Below are 22,432 nucleotides of genomic sequence, written 5' to 3' on the forward strand. Positions count from 1 at the left end.
ATAGACGAAACAGCAGAGATCTAGACGAAATAAGTTCCAGTATTTAGTTTAGCACCAAAGTAAGAATTAAAATTTAGATGGTATTTATATGATTTTAATTTACACCCCTCTAGGATTAATTAAGTATATATCAGGTCAATTCCAATGCCTCTAACAAAAAAAAAAAAAGACAAATTTTTTTCAGTAAGCATGCGTACATATTTGACTGGTCTGTAGAAGAAATCCACTCCATCTGTCTCTCTATATACTACTAAAATTCTGTGATTGCTAGCTTGCATGCGTGCTTGTCTGTAATTTAATAAAGCCAAACCAGCACATAATGGGAAAATACTCTGAAAGTAAAGTAACCCCGAAATGTGAATACAAATGGAATAAAACAGGTTTCACATAAATAAGACCATGGAATCCCAAGATATGCAGTTTTTTTGACCTCTAGAAGAGTCATTCTTATATCACTGATGCAAAACCAGCCTTGTACCTAATTAAAAAGAAGACAACAATGAAAAGTTATAGAGACTTTATTATTGTTTTAAAGATTTTAACATTTTTAGAATTAATTCATTAAGTTTTTTCAATAATCACTCAAAAGATATTTAAAGATATTTTGTCCATAATTATAAGAAATTTAGAGCTCGTTTGTCCAGATTTGTAAGAAATTTAAAGCTTGCATGATTCTTAGCAAAGTCCTTGAAGAGTCCAGACAGTTTCGTTAGAGTTAATTAAAAGATTCTAAAAATGCTTTACAGCAACGATAACACTGGTCATATACAGGGTAAAACTCAGCTTGTGTATCCTGAAAAATACAACAGAACATGACAATAAGTTTTTTTATCTAGCTGAACTAAAAGCATATTTTCCCCCATATTTTTAAATAAGAACAGACTAAAGACCGAGATGCCAGCACCATGATGTACTCAAGAAGACTTGTACTTCACAATAGAAGTGTTAAGCCAACTGGTGAAGAAGATTGGCCTGCAAGAGTCCTGTGCCGGTACCACATAAAAAAGCGCTCATGCTGGTGCCGCATAAAAACACCCAATACATTCTGTAAAGTGGTTGGCGTTAGGAAGGGCATCCAGCTGTAGAAACCATGCCAAATCAGACTGGAGCCTGGTGCAGTTTTCCAGCTTGCCAACACTGGTTGAACCGTCCAAATCATTCCAACATGGATAATGGATATTAAGTGATGATGATGATTTTACATTAAACTGGGAACAATTTTTTTCATTTATCACTATTAGCTAGTGGTTTGCAAAAATTATTTTTGTCATATTTGCCTAAAAATAGGAATGTCTATGTGGTCAAAAAGTTTGCTTCACAACCACATGGTTCTGTGATTATTTCCCCCACGACAAGTCATTCTGAGCAAATGTTTGCTAGTATAATAACCTCAGGCTGATCAATAACTTTTGTGCATAATTTGGTTGAGAGAAAGTTAGCTGAGGCCTGTCATATGTAATTGTGTGTGTGTGTGTGTGTGTGCATGCATGTGTGTGTATGTTATGTCAATCTAAAAATCCAGTGGTTTTTATGTTGTGTTCCAGCTGTTCAACAGATTAATGAAACAGGTGCTAGACTGAAGTATATACTGGGTTTGGTTTCATTGACCAAACCCTTCAAAGTAGTGCCTCAACATGGCTACAGTCTAATAACTGAAACTGGTGAACGAAAAAATACCTCCAAGCTTTCAGACATAAAAATAAAGTTCACCTGTCATGTCCTACATTAAGTAATATTGTCTTTTTATTGTTTACATAGCCTTCATTAGGCTAATCTATAGTACTGAGTTAATTGACTGAATGTTTTGGGGTACTACAGTTCTATATTTAAGAGATGAGGAATTATTTACATTTGACGGATAATAATATTATGGGGTACACTCACCACATATACCAGATAGTCCTGTCAGTTCTCAGAACCACAAACATTTAGCTGCATGTTTTACACACAAGCAATTTGGTTATGTAAGGCTTATTTCTTATTTAGCTTGATTGCATATAACTGATGTCACTTTTGGTGGCTTCAGTTAAGACAGGCAGAGTGTGCAAGAAATCATTTCTATGTGTTTTTAACCCATTACCTACCAGTGATCTCATATGAGATCACTTAAAAATTACAAATTTTGTAATTATCTGTCAATATTTACACATATCTAACCTTTTTGCTATATCTACTAGGTATATTTCTCTGATATTCAAATGAGGTTTGCTAATTTTTCACCCAATATCTCGCTTATTTCTATTTGAAATGTTATTTTGATCATTCCAGTGTGTTTCTAAGGCTGTTTTATGCGAGAAATCAAAGTTTCATAAAAAAAAATTCCAGTTAATAGAATTATGGGAGGTAATGGGTTAAATGTTCTTTAAATGTTTGTATATAAGTAATGAAAGAAAAGAAAAAAAATTGCTTAATATCATGTACATTAATTAACTTTTCTACTTTGAATTTTAGCTATACACTGATTTTAATCAAGTTTAAATCCAATACTTGTGTATTTTGAAACAGTCAATTGAGACTACTTTTGTTCTTTAACATTATTCTATTTATTTGGATAAACACTTATATTTGTGAATTATTCCCACATGCTGTTTTTTTTTTTTACATTCTATTTATTATTCAGATGACGGGAAAATTTTACAAACAAAATTTCACCAGTTGAAAATGCACATGAAATATCAACTCTTCTCTAATACTAGATCAAACTTGTTTCTAACTACTGAACACCATTGAAATATTTATTTATCGCTTTTTAAAGTCTTTTTCAATGACTTAATCAGAGGAACAACTGTGTTCCTGATGTTTTACAGAGCTTCTTTCAGGGAAGAAAAGATAACCTTGGACAGGAGAACTAACCTAAATATTTACAACAGGATGTACTCCACTAAAGGTATCCATGATCCTGGTAGTGCTGCTAAACAGGGCAGCAGATATGCTTACACCTTGTGCTGTGATGAGAATGACACTCAGTTGAAGTAGCTGGTTTCTGAATCTCTTTAAAAGGACACACTACAGTAGTGAAGCAAGATAAGGCTTGAAATTAGTACAGCTATCTTACAAAGGCAGCTATAAAAATTCAGCACTGAAATGTGTCTCACATAGTGAAATTCAGCACTGAAATGTGTCTCACATGGTGCTTATTTACAGCTAAGTGGACTGAGCTAACTAAAAATAGTGATAATGTGACATTGGTAATATCTTGCAAACATAGGCTGTGATTTTCCTACATGCCTAGAGTAGGTAAACATAAGATTGCATTCTTTCAAAGAGATTGAGAACTTGTTTGATAGGATGTCAGCTTACTGGCTAAAATATTGAGCAATTTAACCCATTACTTCTGCTATACTATGACAAAACTCTTGTTGACATATACCCCCTACCAGTAAATAGATATGTTGGTGAAGTATAATTCACTTCCATAGATGACGGGAACATGACATCTTTCATTTGTTTATTTTAAAATACTAAATAGAACTCTTCATATTGTACTAGAGAAGGCAACAGGAATCAGCTCCAGTGTATACTTAGCAAAATGATTTTGATAAACTAATCAGGATTACTGTGAGTTCATGCTCCAAGCAACACCAGCAATTGCATAAAAACGGAACAACAAAACAATAATAATATTAATAATAATGATGTATTCAGAAATGCTTACAAAATATGGATCTGGAATAATGAGGACTTTCTGTGGATCCCATTTTCCTAAAAGTTCAACTTTTGCTTTCTGTTTGTTGCTGCCACAAACCATAGACAGATCTCTGAAGAAAGTAAAATGAAAATGATTTACATAATGATTTTCAATGAATTACAGGAACAAGAGCAGTATTATGTTCAGTTGAAAAAGTATCTATGTATATACGCATTCGTATGTGTGTATCCATTATGTGTGTGTGTTTATGTATTTCTGTTGTGACCATGTGAATGTGTATAAGTTTATACAGAATTGAATTTTTTTTGTCTTTGATCAATAAGGGTTATTTCCTATTTGTTTTGTAAAAGTTTGGATAGTTGTCATAGAGACTTTAGTCTCTCTCTATCACCTTTCAACAGCATTATAAATGAAGAGACATCAGAACAATTTACAATATAATAAAAAGGTTTTATTTATGATGATACTTGGTTATATAAATTCCTGTCATTCAGATTAGCAGCCGCTGATTAAATTGTAGTTTGGTAAAAGAAGGTTAAGGTCTTCCTTGATGCTTGCCAGAGAAGCAAGTAGCTATCACATCGATAGTATCATGGTGAAAAGTGCTTCGTGGAGGAGCGAGGTGTTGTCATGTAGAAGGTCTGAGCTCAACTCACCGAGAAAATGAAAGTAACTGCTTAAGTACGAGTTTTACTATGCATGAGCAACTCGAGGGGCTTCCGGTGGTGAAGTCCCCTGCGCATGCGCAGAATAGTATTTCTTCAATGGCGGCTATAATTTTTGCGCCACTACAGTTTCTATTAAGAAATCAAAGGAAATGGCTACTATTTCCTTCAAACTTTGCTTTTGTGATCTGGACATCAATGTTTTGAAACTGACCTATTTTCCATTACACTTCAGACAGATTCAGTGATGAATTACTGAAGCAGAAATATCACTATAGCAAATATTCTGCTCAATGACACAGATTTGCTTGTCAGTTGCTTGACCTTATCCACTTGAGCATGTCCCTTAGTGGCTGACAATATGTGCATCTCTGATGATGAGCAGCAGTAGTGAAGGAGAATCACAGCCATGTGTTGAGAGGAATTCTTTAGGGTTTGAGTAGATGTAACAAAAGCAAAGTTTTAAGGAAATATTAGCCATTTTTCATATTTTCTAGGGGTAAGCAAATAAGAAATAACAGTTGCTATCAAAGGACAAAAATCTGGTTACAGTGTTATGTAGTACTAAGTCATAGAGTAAATCTTTCACTTGAATACGAAGTGATTTTAATGCAGACAAACTGGTAGTATCTATTCCAATAACTTAATCCTTAAATTACCATATTTCTGTTGAAACACTCAGACATTGTTTTAATAAACTTTAATGAAGAATTTAGTAAAATAACTTTATCATTAAGTTGGTGTTTGGAACATAAATTAACGTGAAAATTTGGAGTATGAAATTTGGATGGATAGATAATAAAATACAAACATACCAGCAAACATACAGCCTGCTATCATTTGGTCAATTCAGATATTTGGCACATGCATGTATGTATATACCTTTATCTTTTACCTTTTAGTTGTTTCAGTCATTTGACTGTGGCTATGCTGGAGCACTACTTTGAAAGGTTGACCTGGGGCACTTCTTTGAACAAGTTGACCCTAGGATTTATTTTTCTTATTCTATCATTCTTTATGCCAAATTATTAAGTTACGAGGAAGTAAACATGCCAACACCAGTTGCAAGGGGAGGGACAAACACACACACACACACACACACACACACACACATATACAAAGGGCTTCTTTCAGTTTCCGGCTACTAAATCCATTCACAAGCATTTGATCAGCACAAGACACTTGCCCAAGGTGCTGTGTAGTGGGACTGAACCTGAAACCATGTGATTGGGAAGTAAGCTTCTTATTTCTTTATTGCCCACAAGGGACTAAACAAGGACAGACAAATGGGTTAAGTTGATTACATTGACCCCAGTGTATAACAGGTACTTAATTTATCAACCCCAAAAGGCAAAGTCGACCTTGGCAGAATTTGAACTCAGAACACTAAGTATTTCGCCTGGCATGCTAACGTTTCTGCCAGCAAGCTTCTTACCACACAACCATGCCTGTACCTGTCTGTGTATGTATGTGTGTGTATATATAAATATATATATATATATATATATATATATATATATATATATATGTGTGTGTGTGTATGGAGGCAAGTGGCTTAGTGGTTGGGGTGTCAGCATCACGATCATAAGATTGTGGTTTCAATTCCTGGACCAGGTGACACGTTGTGTTCTTGAGCAAAACACTTCATTTCATGTTGCTCCAATCCACTCAGCTGGCAAAAATGAGTAATGCTGCGATGGACTGGCGTCCCGTCCAGCTAAGGGGGGAACACATATGCCATGGAAACCGGGAAACCAGCCCTATGCTCCACAAGGGGCTAAAAGGAATAACAACAACAATATATATATATATATGTTATCAAGAGATTTTTCATTGTTGATACTAACAGAATCACATTACTGTTGTTTGCTTAATGGGAGACATTTTTCAATTGACAGCAAAGGAACCAATTTTGTTGGTTGTAAAGGGGTCCATAAATTACCAAAAAATGAAAAATAACAATAACTTAGAGTTTATTGGAAAACAAGCAAACAAATTTTAATCAGAAACATCAGAACACTTCCATGTGGGTCCAATGGTTGCATACAACACATCTAGATGATGCTCAATTTCTATTGTAAAGATAATTTATGAACACCCTGTGTGTATGTATGCATTTGTGTGTGTGTGTGTGTTTAAGAGTGTGTGAGACAGAGTGAGGGGGATGAGAGAGGGAGAGAGAGAGAAAGAAAGAAAGTGAGAGATATGCATAGATAAACAGATATACCTACTGACATATATACATATACATTTATTTTGTTTCAAGAATTTATAACTGTAAAAATACATACTGCATATTTTGTTCATCCATTCCAAAAATATGGTCATATGTTTTGAAATCACTTTTAGTAATCTGGATTTTAAAGATTAAAAGCAAAAATTACAACAATGATCATTAATTTCATTTTTGTCGAAGCATATAAAAATATCAATATATACTTTAATGCCAGTTTACTGTAGCATTTGATGAAAGAAATGGGTATACAAATTACTATTAAGTGTATTTTATGACAATAATCAGAAACATCACAAAGCATGATAACACTGCCAAAATAAAACAACAAAAATTATCAGTTACTGAGTGATGGGAATCTCAGAGTCCACTATAAGCAGCATCAATTGTAGTATGTCATTAAACTTTTTGATAAGATTGAACCTGAAACCATGTGGTTACAAAGCAAACTTCTGAACTACACAGCCATAACAATGACTATGAAGATGAATAAAATAAAAATATTCGAAAGCAGAATTAATTGAAAGATTAGATGCAACAACACAAAATAATATATATACAATATACTCACTTGTCTTACAGTATGTCTAAAATTTATGCCGTTTTCTTTCAAAACTTTCAAGGCTCTTTCATCGGGCTGTTTTCCAATGTGCCAATCTCCAATGGCTGCACTATCAACTTCCCACTGTATAATTGGTAAAAAGCAAAAAATTCTATCAATATTTTTGCATACAAACATCTAACCAACAAATCAATGATAGTTGTTTCATAAAACAGTAAAAAAATTTGCTACAGCTTTGAGTTTTGTTGTACATGTTATACAATATTCTGTTGTGAATAACCTTGTATCTTTTATCTGCTTCAGTCTTTGAACTGTGGCCATGCTGGGGCAGTACCTTGAAGAACTTTTTTTAGTTGAATGAATCAACCCCAGTACTTATTTTATTTTTTTTAAACCTGTTACTTGTTTGATTGGTCTCTTTGCTGAATTACTAAGTTATGGGGATGCAAACAAACCAACACCAGTCGTCAAGTGGTGGTGGGGGGACAAACACAGACACAAAGACACACACACATATATATATATGATGGACTTCTTTCAGTTTCCATCTACCAAATCCACTCACATGGCTTTGGTTAACCCAAGGTTATAGGAGAAGATACTTACTCAAGATGCCATGCAATGGGACTGAACTCGGAACCATATGGTTGGCAAGAAAGCTTCATACCACACAACCACACCTGTGTCTGTTATAATGTTTGTTTATTTTTTATTTTTTTCAAATAGTGAAGAATAAGAAGTATTGGAGAAAAAGTAATGGCATTAACTACAACAAAAAGAGTAGTGACATCAACATTATCATTGTTTTAACATCCACTTTCCCAAGCTTGCATGGGTTGGATGGAATTTGTTGAACCAGATTTTCTACAGCTTGATGCCCTTCCTGTCACCAACTCTCACCTGTTTCCAAGTAAAGTAATAGTCCCCACGACCAGACATGTTTTCACCAAAGATTGGAAATGAAAAAAACACTACTTGCTTGACGGTAACACTCATTTGCAACTACTATGCAATGTCAAAGCAGAGACAGCAAGAGATGATGCAAACAGGAAAAATAGAACACAATATATGTGTATATGTTTTGATAGGTGCCACCACATGAAACACCCAGCCCTTGAGTCACTCTGTTGCTTCTGCTAAATATCAGATAAATAAATAAATAAATATATATATATATAGACTCTCTTTACTCTTTTACTCGTTTCAGTCATTTGACTGCGGCCATGCTGGAGCACCGCCTTTAGTCGAGCAAATCGACCCCAGGACTTATTCTTTGGAAGCCTAGTACTTATTCTATCGGTCTCTTTTGCCGAACCGCTAAGTTACGGGGATGTAAACACACCAGCATCGGTTGTCAAGCGATGTTGGGGGGACAAACACACACATATATATATATACATATACATATATACGACGGGCTTCTTTCAGTTTCCGTCTTACCAAATCCACTCACAAGGCTTTGGTCGACCCGAGGCTATAGTAGAAGACACTTGCCCAAGGTGTCACGCAGTGGGACTGAACCCGGGACCATGTGGTTGGTAAGCAAGCTGCTTACCACACAGCCACTCCTGCACCTATATATATATATATATATATATATATATATATATATATATATATATATATATACACACATTTATATATATGATGGGCTTCTTTCAGTTACCAACTACCAAATCTACTCACAAGGCTTTGGTCAGCCTGGGGATATAGCAGAAGACACAGGCTTAAGGTGCCACACAGTGGGACTGGACCCAGAATCATGTGGTAGGGAAGGAAATTTTGTACCACACAGCTATGCCTGACCTGGAAATATTTTCGGACACATTTTTAGTTTATACTTTACTTGAAAATTATATTGCTAACTTTAATACTAAATATTCTTTTACCAAATCTACCAGATGTTTTATCAGGTATGTTGTTGTTTACCCACGGAACAGCTCTGGCTAATTGAATTTCATGTTACATCTATGACAATCATTTCTCTTCACATTATCAAGAACTACATTATTCAATATGCTTTATATTAGACAGTAAGATATGATTTGAGGTAGATAATTTGACTGCTATTTCTAGCAGATTGAGCCACTGCGTAGATATACCCTCATATCTGAGAGGATAATGAACTGATAAGAAGGTTTATAGGACACCACTCAACTATCAAATGTCTACCTTGCTGTAAAATGATACAACTATGAGGAGCCAAAGCTATAAAACTCATTGCTGAATGTAGTGGGTGACTTGTTAAATTGCTGAATCAAGTTTTATAGCAAGTAAATCAATGACTACCACTAGGCTTATTTGTAGTTATGAATGAGAAGGCAATATTCATAGTCATACTTTGATACCATAATGGTCCCACTACTAGAAAAACGTGCTGGAAGACAACTCAGGAGTGAGTCCATGCAAATGTTTTGAGAATTTGTTTTGAGTGGATAAAGTGTTGCACAGTACTGAACTCACTTTTCAGTGCAGTCAGCTATAATTCTAGATGCAAAACAAAGGTTATTGTACTTCAGGTTTTTTATAAAAAAGACAAGGAGATACAATTACTCACACACACGCATGCATACAATACACACACAAACATACAATCACTGGTACATATATATATATAGCCAAGGATAAACCTCTGTACCTGGCCTTCGTTGACATGGAGAAAGCCTTTGACAGGGTCCCCCGATCCCTTATCTGGTGGTCAATGAGGAAACTTGGGATAGAAGAATGGTTAGTGAGAGCTGTGCGAGCCATGTACAGAGATGCTGTCAGTAAGGTGAAGGTTGGAAATGAGTACAGTAATGAATTCCGGGTAGAGGTAGGGGTCCACCAAGGTTCCGTCCTCAGCCCCTTCCTATTTATCATAGTCCTCCAGGCGATCACAGAGGAATTCAAGACAGGTTGCCCCTGGGAGCTCCTCTATGCTGATGACCTTGCACTAATTGCGCAGTCACTATCAGAACTAGAGGAGAAGTTTAAGGTGTGGAAGCAAGGACTAGAATCGAAGGGCCTTAGAGTCAACCTAGCAAAAACCAAAATCCTAATAAGTAGGAAGGTAGATAAAACACAAACCCCTTCAGGTAGATGGCCCTGCTCAGTATGCAGTAAAGGAGTAGGTAGTAACTCTGTAAGATGTACCCGGTGCAAGCTATGGACACATAAGAGGTGCAGCAATATCAAAGGCAGATTAACTACAAAGTAAGTTTTTGTATGTGGCAGATGTTCAGGTGCAATAAACACTGTAAACAAACAGGAAACAACTTCTATCTCATTCCAGGGAGAAAAACTAGAGGTAGTTGATAGCTTCCACTATCTGGGTGACCAAGTTAGTAGTGGGGGTGGGTGCGCTGAAAGTGTAACTGCTAGAATAAGAATAGCCTGGGCCAAGTTTAGAGAGCTCTTACCTCTGCTGGCGACAAAGGGACTCTCACTCAGGGTAAAAGGCAGACTGTATGACGCATGTGTATGAACAGCCATGCTACATGGCAGTGAAACATGGGCTGTGACTGCTGAGGACATGTGTAAGCTCGCAAGGAATGAAGCCAGTATGCTCCGCTGGATGTGTAATGTAAATGTGCATACCCGTCAGAGTGTAAGTATCTTGAGAGAAAAGCTGAACATAAGGAGCGTCAGTAGTGGTGTGCAAGAGAGACGATTGCGCTGGTTTGGACATGTGGTGAGAATGAATGAGGATAGCTGCGTGAAAAAGTGCCACTCCCTAACAGTTGAGGGAACCCGTGGAAGAGGTAGGCCCAGGAAGACCTGGGCTGAGGTGGTGAGGCAAGACCTTCGAACATTGGGCCTCACCGAGGCGATGACTACTGACCGAGACCTTTGGAAATGTGCTGTGCGTGAGAAGACCCGGCAGGCCAAGTGAGATCGTTGCCAGTGCCCCTGGACTGGCTCTTGTGCGGGTGGCACATAAAAGACACCATTTCGAGCGTGGCCGTTTTCGTGCGGGTGACACATAAAAGCACCCACTACACTCTCTGAGTGGTTGGCGTTAGGAAGGGCATCCAGCTGTAGAAACTCTGCCAAATTAGATTGGAGCCTGGTGTAGCCATCCGGTTGCACCAGTCCTCAGTCAAATCGTCCAACCCATGCTAGCATGGAAAGCGGACGTTAAACGATGATGATGATGATGATGATGATATACACAGATGACTGGCTTCCACTCACAAGTCTTTGAGCAGCCTTTAACTGCATTAGAAAACACTTAACAAACATGACATGCAGAGGAACTGAGCCCAAAATTATGTGGTTGGAAAGCAAACTTCCTAACCAAGAAGCTATGCCTACACATTAATTTACAATTACACATTTGGGATTTAATAAAGAAATTAATTAAATGTGAGAAAAAGATACAGAAAGCAAAAATAACTTTAGTAACCAAATTAGAACTTTGGTGCCTCAGCATGGCTGCAGTCTAATGACTGAAACATGAAAAAGATAAAAAAAACATTGTTGTTGTTGTTGGCACTCCGTCGCTTACAACGATGAGGGTTCCATTTGATCCGATCAACGGAACAGCCTGCTCGTGAAATTAACGTGCAAGTGACTGAGCACTCCACAGACACGTGTACCCTTAATGTAGTTCTCGGGGATATTCAGCGTGACACAGTGTGACAAGGCTGACCCTTTGAATTACAGGCACAACAAAAACAGGAAGTAAGAGTGAGAGAAAGTTGTGGTGAAAGAGTACAGCAGGGTTCGCCACCACCTCCTGCTGGAGCCTTATGGAGCTTTAGGTGTTTTCGCTCAATAAACACTCACAATGCCCGGTCTGGGAATCGAAACTACGATCCTATGACCGCGAATCCGCTGCCCTAACCACTGGGCCATTGTGCCTCCACTCATAACATTGTAGGCAGAATATAAATGTATTATAATTAGTCGAGCAGGAGAAAGACAAAGAGATTATAATCTGAGAACTATAAGCAGGGAAGAGAGGTGGGGGAATAATGAATACTACAACTATATACAGAATGAAATACATAGAATTTGTTGGGATTTGAATAACAAGGAGCAAGTTGTGGAGAAAAATACGAAATTGTAAGATATTTATACTGATTTATTGCCATCTCATGCAGAAATAATAAAATTCATAACAACTAACCATGTTATGTTGATTCTTTTCTTTCAGAAGATGCTCGAAAATGGCATGTGCCATTGGAGAACGGCAAATATTACCTAAAATAAAATGATAAACAATTGCAGCATGGAAGATGTTTATAAGCCATTTAAGAACACACAAAAAAAAACAAAAACCGTTAGATTCACTTTAACATTTAAATTTAATTTGTGTCAAAATATTTTCACTGCTTCAAAACTGTGACCTGTTCACTTACAAAACTTCATGGATACTTTTTTGTAGTTGTAGTTAAGTGGTAGTCGTTTTGTTGAAACAAAAAGTTTTGGTATAAAGATTTTGTTAATTAAGAAACCATGATACATGGATTGCTGCAACAGAACAGTCCATCACCATACAGATTTATCATGTGGTTCAAAGGCTTTGCAATAAACTATATTCTGCTAAAGCCATCCAAGAGGCTTGCTGGTGGTGATGGTGTAAAACTGGACAATGTTAAGTCTACCACACAAAACAGATGCTGTCTGACTGCCTTCCACATAAGTTTTGTCTACTCAAATTCATTCATAACCTTCTTTCTAATTGTCTAAAAGTAAATGTAACATCTGCTGTTCTGATATTTCTAAAATACTAATTGTTTCTTATCTAATCTTGCTGTGCCTTATATAAATTTCACTAAAACTCTATCAATTTAAAAATTTTGTACATTAGCTAATAATTTTGTATAATTTCTTTCTTTTGAGCTTTTTTTTTAAACTTTTTGTCTCACACAAAGGGAAATGCTTCAGTTGATCTATAGCAAATAGCAACCAAATTTATCTGCAATCACATCCTTTTATCTCAAAAAAGATACACCATGTCAGAGGAAAATACAGGCAAATCACATCTAGAATACATTTGACCATATATCTATTATATCAATACTAAACTGGGGTTAAACAACAACTACCTCAGTCATTCAAATAAAAAAAAATTGTGTGTAACTTGAATAAATGAGAAACCCAAAGTAACACTTTCAACATCTAAAGAATCATACAACTTTTAAAATTCTTATATCTTTAATCACTTTAGTTAATACTATCTTCATTTTCTGGTAGTTCTATTGATGATAAATTCTACCTATCTGTACCATTTCTGCAATCATCCATTGTAAAACTCTTAATCCATTTTTGTTCTTACAGTGATGAAGTGTATCTATATCATTTCAAAGACTTTTCTCTATAACATCTTCATTTGTCAGGACACACTGTAAAATACTATATGTTGATCATTATCATGACAAAGAACACTCTAAACAACCCACTCACTTTTCTTGTTAAATTTACCTCACCAAAACCCTGCTTTTTCCTTTCTTCTATTATTGATAATGTCTTATTCTTTCTTACTACATTGTTCATCTAATCTAATATACTGCCTTTACTTTTGCTGGGCAGTTTGAAAGCTCAGTTTTCTGCTGAGTTATTTTACTAAGTTGTTTGTTTCACCAATATTCTGCCCTCATTCTGGTCAAGTATAAATTCTAACAGTATTTTGTCCTGTATGAATGTAGAGTTATCTGATATGCTATAAAAAAATTCTTCATCTCTGCATTATTCACGTAACAACAGCTAATGCTATAAGGACATTATTCAGCATCCAAGCCTTACATTTTGACAAACAGATAAATGTATTTTACTTTGACCTATCGATACAAAATTCTTATGACTAAATGAAGATCCTTGAAACCTGTGGTGAAAAATAAATCTAGATATGATCATCAATACGGACAAAGACAATGTAGAAAACTAACAATATTACCGGAATAATAAAGAATGATGAATGAAAATACTCTTAGAATACTTAATAGGAATACATAATTTTCATATTATGTAACAGAGAAAAGTCAGTTAATTTCATTAATTTACTGGTATTTTATCAATTGTGATTGGCTGAAAAGAAAAGCTAACTTTAGCAGGATTTTGAACACATAACTGAGAAGGATGAAATTAAAAACTGTAATATCTTTAATCTGGTGCTGAATCTGGTAGCTGTTCTATCCTATTTTCCATGCCACACAATCAATCCTCCTCCTCCTCCCCCTTTGTACTGCAGCCATCAATGACCACTGACATCATGTACCTGCAAGACTTTTGGGTTCATGGTCAGCAAGACACTACTCTGCAAAGGACAGAACTCTCGTTTCAACTGAGTGGAATGGAACAGAGTTAAATGAAATGCAACCAAGTCTCCCTCACTGTCTTAATGAATTAAGGACACATTGGATAATATAGTTCTAAATGCATGCAATACGTGAGAAATATAAGATGGAATGGTCAAGGGGGAGAAATCTTGAGGCATAGGTCTTCAGCAATCAGAATTAACATTAAACTTAACAATATCAAATGAATACCCAAGAATATAATGTCTGGTCAAGGAACTGAACCCATGTTCTTACAATCATGAGTCCAATAGTTTAAGCACCAAGCCATGTAAGTGGTTATATATTCCTATAAAATAATAAAAGCTAAGGTTAGTTCCAACGAAATGTAAGTTTGTAATTCATGCTGCTCATGCATGTTTTTTGAAGAAGCAATGCAACAAACCATCTCATGCAGAATAACACACTAATTGTGTTCATTTATTAATTGAGATTGTCAAGGCAAAGGCACTACTAACTAAATCAAGTGTAGACTTGATATGATTTGTAAAGACACTCAATACTGATATGCTGCTGAAAATGCTTCGTATTGTAATGAGATGAATAGAAAACAAAAAAGAAAGCATTATAAAGAAATTAATTAAATGATATATTAGGCAAGTGTGTTATGATACCTAACATAGTTGATTGAATACACTGAGTGAATGTAAACAACATAAAGTGCTTCAAAAAGTTCATTGCTTTTAATCAATTGGAGTAGGAGAACAGTAATAATGACATTTGTAGGTACTTCTAAATGTGAATGATTAGAATGTAATAATTAATCTAAAAGCAATTCAGTGTTAATTAACATTAAAAAAAACATGACTGATATAAATTAAGGAATAATCTACCCTATGCAAGAGCCTCTATGAGGTGATATGAGATTCAAGAAATAACAACTAAATCTTCCTCAAATCACACTCTACTATCATAATAAAGGAAGAACACATTAGATAATGTAGTACTAGATGCACTATATTTGGAATATAAGACAATAATAGTCATAGCCAGAAAGCCTTTGGTTACAGAGGTCTTGCTCAGTCAGAGAGTTGATCTTAACCTCAACATGAACAGAAATATTAGATATACAATATGATATAAAATATAGGCATTAAGCATGGCTGTGTGGAAAGAAGCTTGCTTCCCAACCATGTTTCTAAAGTTCAGTCCCACTGTGTGGCATCTTGGGCAAGTGTCTTCCACTGCCCAAAACCTTATGAGTATATCTGATAGACAGAAACTGAAAGAAGCCCATCACATGCATATATATATCTGTGTGTCTTTGTGTCTGTGTATGCCCCCCACCACTACTTGACAACTGGTTTTGGTGTGTCTACATCCCTGTAATCTAGCAGTTAAGCAAAAGAAATCTACAGAATAAGTACCAGACTAAAAAAAGTCCTGTGGTTAGGGGTTGATCCATTCAACTAAAAATTCTTCAAAGTGGTGCCCCAGCATGGCTGCAGTCTAATGACTGAAACAAGTAAGATATATCTATTGAATGGATTCCATTTGCATTATATCCCCACCTGCTCTTGTATAATGCAAGAAGCCATGCATCTGCTTTGCAGCAAGAAACCTTGTTCTGGCCTCTTCTTTCATACTTCAATTGTTCATCACCTAGCATAAAGTTGCTTCCCTCTAAACTGTAGTTTCACTCATTTCACAGTGGAAAGCTTCACTGATCCTGGTTTCACAAAAAAAAAAAAAAAGAGGAACCAGTATGCTGTAAAGAGCTCAGCGTGGAAGGTTGTTCAACCATAGAAATCATGCTAAAGCAGACATTAAAGCAGAACACAGTCCTCCAACTAAGTTGGTCTTGTCAAACTGTTCAACCCATGCCAGCATGAGAGACAGACATGAAATGATGATGATGTTGATGTAAACAATTATCACTTTCTTGAAGTATTTTTTTGTTAAAATTAATTAGTCAGAGTAGGAAAGAGAATGGCCATGACCTATGTATGTCATAGGCATATCCCATTCTCCACTGCACCAATCTCTTGCATAATTTAATTTTCAGCTTAATTACCTTCTGTAGCTGAACTACACTGCAGACAGTAAATTCCAGATTTTCTTCTATTATAGCCCCAGGCCAACCAAAGTCTTGAGAATGAGTTTGGTAGATGGAAGATAAAAGAAACCCATTGTGTGTGTGTGTGTGTGTGCATGTGTGTACCTTTTTCTTGACAACATGTAACAATTGTAAACATAGGCGTAGGAGTGGCTGTGTGGTAAGTAGCTTGCTTATGAACCACATGGTTCCGGGTTCAGTCCCACTGCATGGCACCTTGGGCATGTGTCTTCTACTATAGCCTCGGGCTGACCAAAGCCTTGTGAGTGGATTTGGTAGATGGAAACTGAAAGAAGCCCGTCGTATATATGTATATATATATATATATATATATATATATATATATATATATATATATATATATATGTATGTGTGTGTATATGTTTGTGTGTCTGTGTTTGTCCCCCCCAACATCGCTTGACAACCGATGGTCGTGTGTTTACGTCCCCATAACTTAGCGGTTCGGCAAAAGAGACCGATAGAATAAGTATTAGGCTTCCAAAGAATAAGTACTGGGGTCGATTTGCTCGACTAAAGGTGGTGCTCCAGCATGGCCACAGTCAAATGACTGAAACAATTAAAAGAGTAAAAGAGTATACAAGTGATGTTGTTTATCTTCCATGAAAAACATGTCAGATTATGGAGAAATATTACTTTGCTTGGGAAAAGGTAAGGGTTGGTGACAGGAAGAGCATCTAACCCATGAAAGCATGGAAAAGTACACATTAAATGATGGTGATGATAATGCATGAGTGTTGAAGAGAAGTTCCTGGAAGCAACTCTGGGGCACTGACCAGGGAAGATTGTCCTTCCTCCTTCGTGCTGTTAACGATCTTTTACTAACCCCAAATAACCTTAAAAATGGGGCAAAGAAGACTCATTTTGCAAGCAGTGTGGAGCAACCCTTTTCACTCTTAACTACATTTTGACTGAATATCTTAGGGCACTACAAGTAGAGACATGATAAAGAAATCTTCAAGTGGACTGGTCTACAAAGAGATGACTCTTCTTTCCAGAGGAGACGGCGGTAACATCACTCTGCTCTTCAGGAGCACAAAAACAATCATCTTGGGAGGACAGACTCAATATTTCCCATAAGCTAAAGGAAACCAAATATCAGAACTTTGTTGATGAGTCCTTGCCAAGGGATGGCACACAGCTTCATATGGAAGTCAGCTGCCATAGCATTCTAGCGAGGTTAGTGAACTATTCACTACAGATGATAGGCCTGGAATCCCAGACATCTGAAGAAATCCACCAAGGAATTGAGCAGGACATCTGAAACAAGCTCAAGGTGGCTATGATTGGTAAGAGACTACAAGTGGAACCCTTCAGCAGATGAAGACTATTTTAGTCCTTGCTGCCCCACTCAGTTGAAGCATACAGGCTAATGGGTAAAACGTTTGTGGCCCTGAGATACCGCTGACAGCATGGAAGAGTTTCCAGAATTGCAACAGACTTAGAAGAGCTTGCAAAAACTCTGAGTAGCTCCTGCAGTTTCACGATGGGGCAAAGCATCTCTGATGACACTTATCAAGTGTGACTGACTGATGATGCACTTAGTGTTGGATAGCTGTTTTTTTTTCTTTCTTTCTTTACATATAATTATATTTTCTTCTGTCGTGCAGCTACTGTTTATACCTCGCTCAGAGATATATTACACTTTCTTCTGTTTTGGATTTATATTTTAATGTAGAATATCTATGTAATTAAGTATGTATGCCGAATCAACAAATTCATTGGATCTTTCTGATTTGGCAAGCGCCACTTGTTTTCTTAACGAAACACTTTCAAACTTGGGACACTGGTAGAATGTGTCATATAACACATCTTTTACTCTTAGTGTTATTGAGGAAATTTTATCTTTTTAAAGTTATTTCGTGTTAAAATTGTCGTATTTCGGTAATTTCAACCAATCACTGACGGCTATTGAGGTGAAAACAATTACTGCTGTGGAATGTAAACAACACGTTCTAGCGGTGTAATGGGATCTTTTCCCTTGAATAAAATTAGTGCCATTGTTTGTCAACAACAACTATCGGCGGTACTGTTATTTATGACATTGTTCGTGCGTTTGTACTGGTTTTAGCTTTAGGGTTTTAGGGTTAGGGTTCGGGTTTTAGAGTTACGGTTAGGGTTATGAATATTTGGCAAAAATACTCATAACCCTAACCCTAAAGCTAAAACCAGTACAAACGCACGAAGGATGTCATAAATAACAGTACCGCCGATAGTTGTTGACAAACAACGGCACTAATTTTATTCAAGGAAAAAGATCCCATTACACCGCTAGAACGTGTTGTTTACATTCCATAGCAGTAATCCTTTTCACCTCAATAGACGTCAGTGATTGGTTGAAATTACCGAAATACGATAACTTTTAACATGAAATAACTTCGAATATAAAAATTTTTCTCTGTTCTATAAGACAAAATATACAAGTATACAAAGTTTTAAAGTGTTTCGGTAGAAAACACACTAAATAAAACATTAATTAAAAGTGGCGCCCGCCAAATCAGAAAGAACCAATTCATTTAATTTTACTTACATATAAATAAATATTTGCCAAAACCTACTTTCATTATGGTAAATTAAAAAAAAAACAAACAAACATAAAAAATAGAACGCACGCACGTGTTGTGGGTGATCCTTGTGTGTGTATGTGTGTTTTAACTTTCGCAAATTAACAATCGCTGACAGTGGCGGCTGCCGCAGATTTTTATTTTTAGGCAGGGCAGGAATTCATAGCTTGCAGTTAAACTGTGTTATTGTTAGTGGCGATCGCTGAGTAATTTTTATTTGTAAAGTTTGACTTGCAAAAGAACACAGAAAGTACAGCAGCTGTAACGACCAATTGCAGCCAATCATTAAATGTTGGATTAAATAGAGTACTGAACTTAATTCAACACACACACATTAACAACATATTTTAATAGCAAACTAAAATATATAAATCATACACATAATCGACGATGTAGATTACGATGTTGTTAGAAAAAAAAAAATCTAATGTCTAGTTTTAGAACAAATATTGAGAAAATTCATGAGTTTACGTATAGCGTACGCCAAATAAATCGAAAAGTATTCAGGAGTGTGGGCAAATTGACATGTCTAGTGATGGCTTTAAATCTCTTAATTTTATTTAACAGCAAAGAAAAAAGAATTATATGGATGCAAACTGTATTTAGTTTTTGCATTAATAATCTTAGAAGAGGTGGCGAGCCGCCAAATTCACTAGAGCAGTGGTTCCCAAACTATGAGTCGCGACCCACTGATGGGTCACGAACGGATCCTAGTGGATCGCAAAAAGTTATAAAATTACTTATTAATGTTTTTACCCAGTAGAGTTAAGTGGGTCGCCATAAACTGGTGTCATAAATAGTGAGTCGCGTCTCTAAAAAGTTTAGGAACCATTGCACTAGAGCGTCGGAAAAACAAAATGCTTCGCGATATTTGTTCCAGCTCCTTATTATGTTCCTGAGCCTTTCATCCTTCCAAGGTCAATAAAGTAAAGCATAAGTACTGAAATCATTGGTATCGACTGACTCCCTCAAAAATTGTTGGCCATGTGCCTTAATTAGAAATCGTAAATAACCTTAGACAATTAGTTCATTTTTCTTCTTATTATTATGATTATTATTATTAACAGCCAATTTGTCTGCATTAAAAAAAAAAATCACGTGAACAGTTCAAAATTTGTTAAAGTAAACTTTTGACACACTGGGACACCTTGTCGAGAGCCGTTTGTAACCGGCATCTAACTTGGGGTACGCGATATTCCGTGCTAATTGTATTTGACAAGGTGCCCAATTTAGGAAAGTTTGACTAAGACACGACATTATATGTGAGTGTGCATGTCTTAAGGAGTGTGTATGTCTCTCTCTATATATAACTATTATAAATGAGTATAAAATAATTAATAACAAGCAAAATACCAACTGCACAATATTTCATTACAAACCTAAGCAAACGAACAGTACTTTCTTCTTCTCTCCGTCCATGGTGAAGTATGATAATAGAGTGCTCTCCCTTTGTGATAGAGCGTGTTGCAGCCGGTTGCAATATCAGTTTGTGTGTGTTTGTTTTTGGTTCCTACCGGTGAATGATGTTGTTTAGCTCCATATCAGACCTATTCCGGCTACTCCAGCTGTAACTGTCCAGTATTTTGTATATCCAGAAGTACGTCATCCAACTTGCCTCTTTTAAAAGACAGTAGGAGGTGATATGAGGAAGATTTGACCACTGTTCCCAGCAGGTCGAAAAATACGTAACTGCTCTCTTGTTGACGAGCGTCGCCTTGGAAGTGACAATTCACCGTTAAAGTTTTTAAACGTTCATTTGATATCATTTCAAATTGAAATTTTCTTGGGGAACAGAATCCCTAGCTTATTTTAGGTGATTGGTGCCGTCCTAAAAGACACATCAATATCACCATAACAATAATCGGTTTCGATTTTACTTCTTTATGTTTGGTACTTTATCAATCTAGAAATGTCGAAAGGTAAAGTTTACTCTATTGGGATCTAAATCAACATGGAAACCGATTTGTAGTCACACGACCTGCCAGAAATGGCAACTAAATTTCCCTTAAATCATACCAAGCCGTTTTAAAATCCCATACATTCTATAGTGTAGATCATGTGGTGAAATGCTAAAACTAGGCAGTGATTGTAGGAATTGTTAGAGTGTAGAACAAAATACATAGCAGTATTTGTCCCGGTTCTGTGCACTTTATTTGATTTAGCAAGGGAGCATGTTCTTGTGTAAACCTCCCCACAATTCTTTTCGGTGATTTTTCAGATTAACACCCGCACGATCTTCACTAGGGCGTTAGGGTCAGGGTTAGGGTTTGGGTTAGGGAATTCCGTCCATAACCGTAACCCTAAAACCCTAGTGAAGATCGTGCGGGTGTTAATCTGAAAAATTACCTTCTTTTCAAGTAAACTTCACGTCAAGCTAAGCGAAATTATTGTCGTAGCCTGTGATGGTGACGTGTAGAAGGTACTCACGCCAGTGACATGTAAAAGCCAAAGCAGACTGAGGCCAGGGGCAGTCCTCCGGCTTACCAGTTCCAGTCAAGCATCCAACACATGCCAGCATGGAAAACGAACACTAAATGATGATGATAATGATAAACTTCCTTCTTACAATCGTCACATTTAGTGTCAACCCTGATGTGCAAACGGTGTTAGATGAAAATATGTCTGTTATGAAAACAGTTTCAGTATAACACTAATTTTTATAATAAAGACTGTCTCAGTATAACAATGTTTTTAATAACAGACTGTCCAGATATAAGTGTCTGGCTCAATGAAGACAACTCCTGTGTAACACCATCTTTTATGATAAAGACTGTCCCAAAATAACACTTGTCAAAGAGGAATAAAGTGAATTTCAGAAGGCATAGTTTGCATTACAGTTGAGTGGTATCTTAAGCTGGACTGGTTGCAACACCCAAGGTACCTTGGCTCTGAGGTACCTGCACCATCCAGGAATCATGATCTGGATTTGGCTTGTATCTTAGCCTTTAAAGAATTAAGGGCCAAAACATTTCTTTGGAGACCTGCCATTCATTACTTCCTAGAGTTTCTTTTTACCACTGTCTAATTTAATAATAATAATAAAACTTACCCTTAGTAAAAGCCCATTTTATACATATGTGTTTATCAATTGTCTTCTCTCTGGCTATACACAATATATTTTAAGGTAACTGGAAATGTGGTACTCACATCTCTGCATGGTAATCAAATCTATATTATAAATGTAGTTTACTGAAAGTTTCGTGGTGATTTTATTACAGAAATTTTTAGCTCAAATGACAAATTAAGGGGTAAATGTATTTATAAATCTTGTAAGTTTAGACACTTTCTAGTGTCCATATAAAGTATTTAAAGGAAAACAATAAATAGTTTTAAATTCAGTACTACAAACTGTCAAAATATTTATATTGCATTAATGCAGCTCAAGTAGAGTTTAAATCAACC

The 22,432-nt window shown here is 36.2% G+C and overlaps 1 protein-coding gene across 1 annotated transcript; it reads right to left on the reverse strand.

Moving 5' to 3' along the window:
• Positions 1 to 502: 502 nt before the first annotated feature.
• On the reverse strand, positions 503 to 21,642 carry LOC106867690 (low molecular weight phosphotyrosine protein phosphatase). The gene is made up of 6 exons (XM_014912635.3): positions 20,410 to 21,642; positions 12,223 to 12,296; positions 7,119 to 7,232; positions 6,606 to 6,667; positions 3,656 to 3,758; positions 503 to 793 (listed from the first exon to the last, which is right to left on the reverse strand). Exons 1-6 carry the CDS (start codon positions 20,447 to 20,449, stop codon positions 716 to 718), a joined length of 471 nt encoding a protein of 156 aa, XP_014768121.1. The 5' UTR covers positions 20,450 to 21,642; the 3' UTR covers positions 503 to 715.
• Between the last annotated feature and the right edge of the window lie 790 nt (positions 21,643 to 22,432).

Source organism: Octopus bimaculoides, chromosome 7 (genome assembly GCF_046866305.1).
Source record: "Octopus bimaculoides isolate indiv1 chromosome 7, ASM4686630v1, whole genome shotgun sequence".
NCBI classification, from domain to species: Eukaryota; Metazoa; Mollusca; class Cephalopoda; order Octopoda; family Octopodidae; genus Octopus; species Octopus bimaculoides.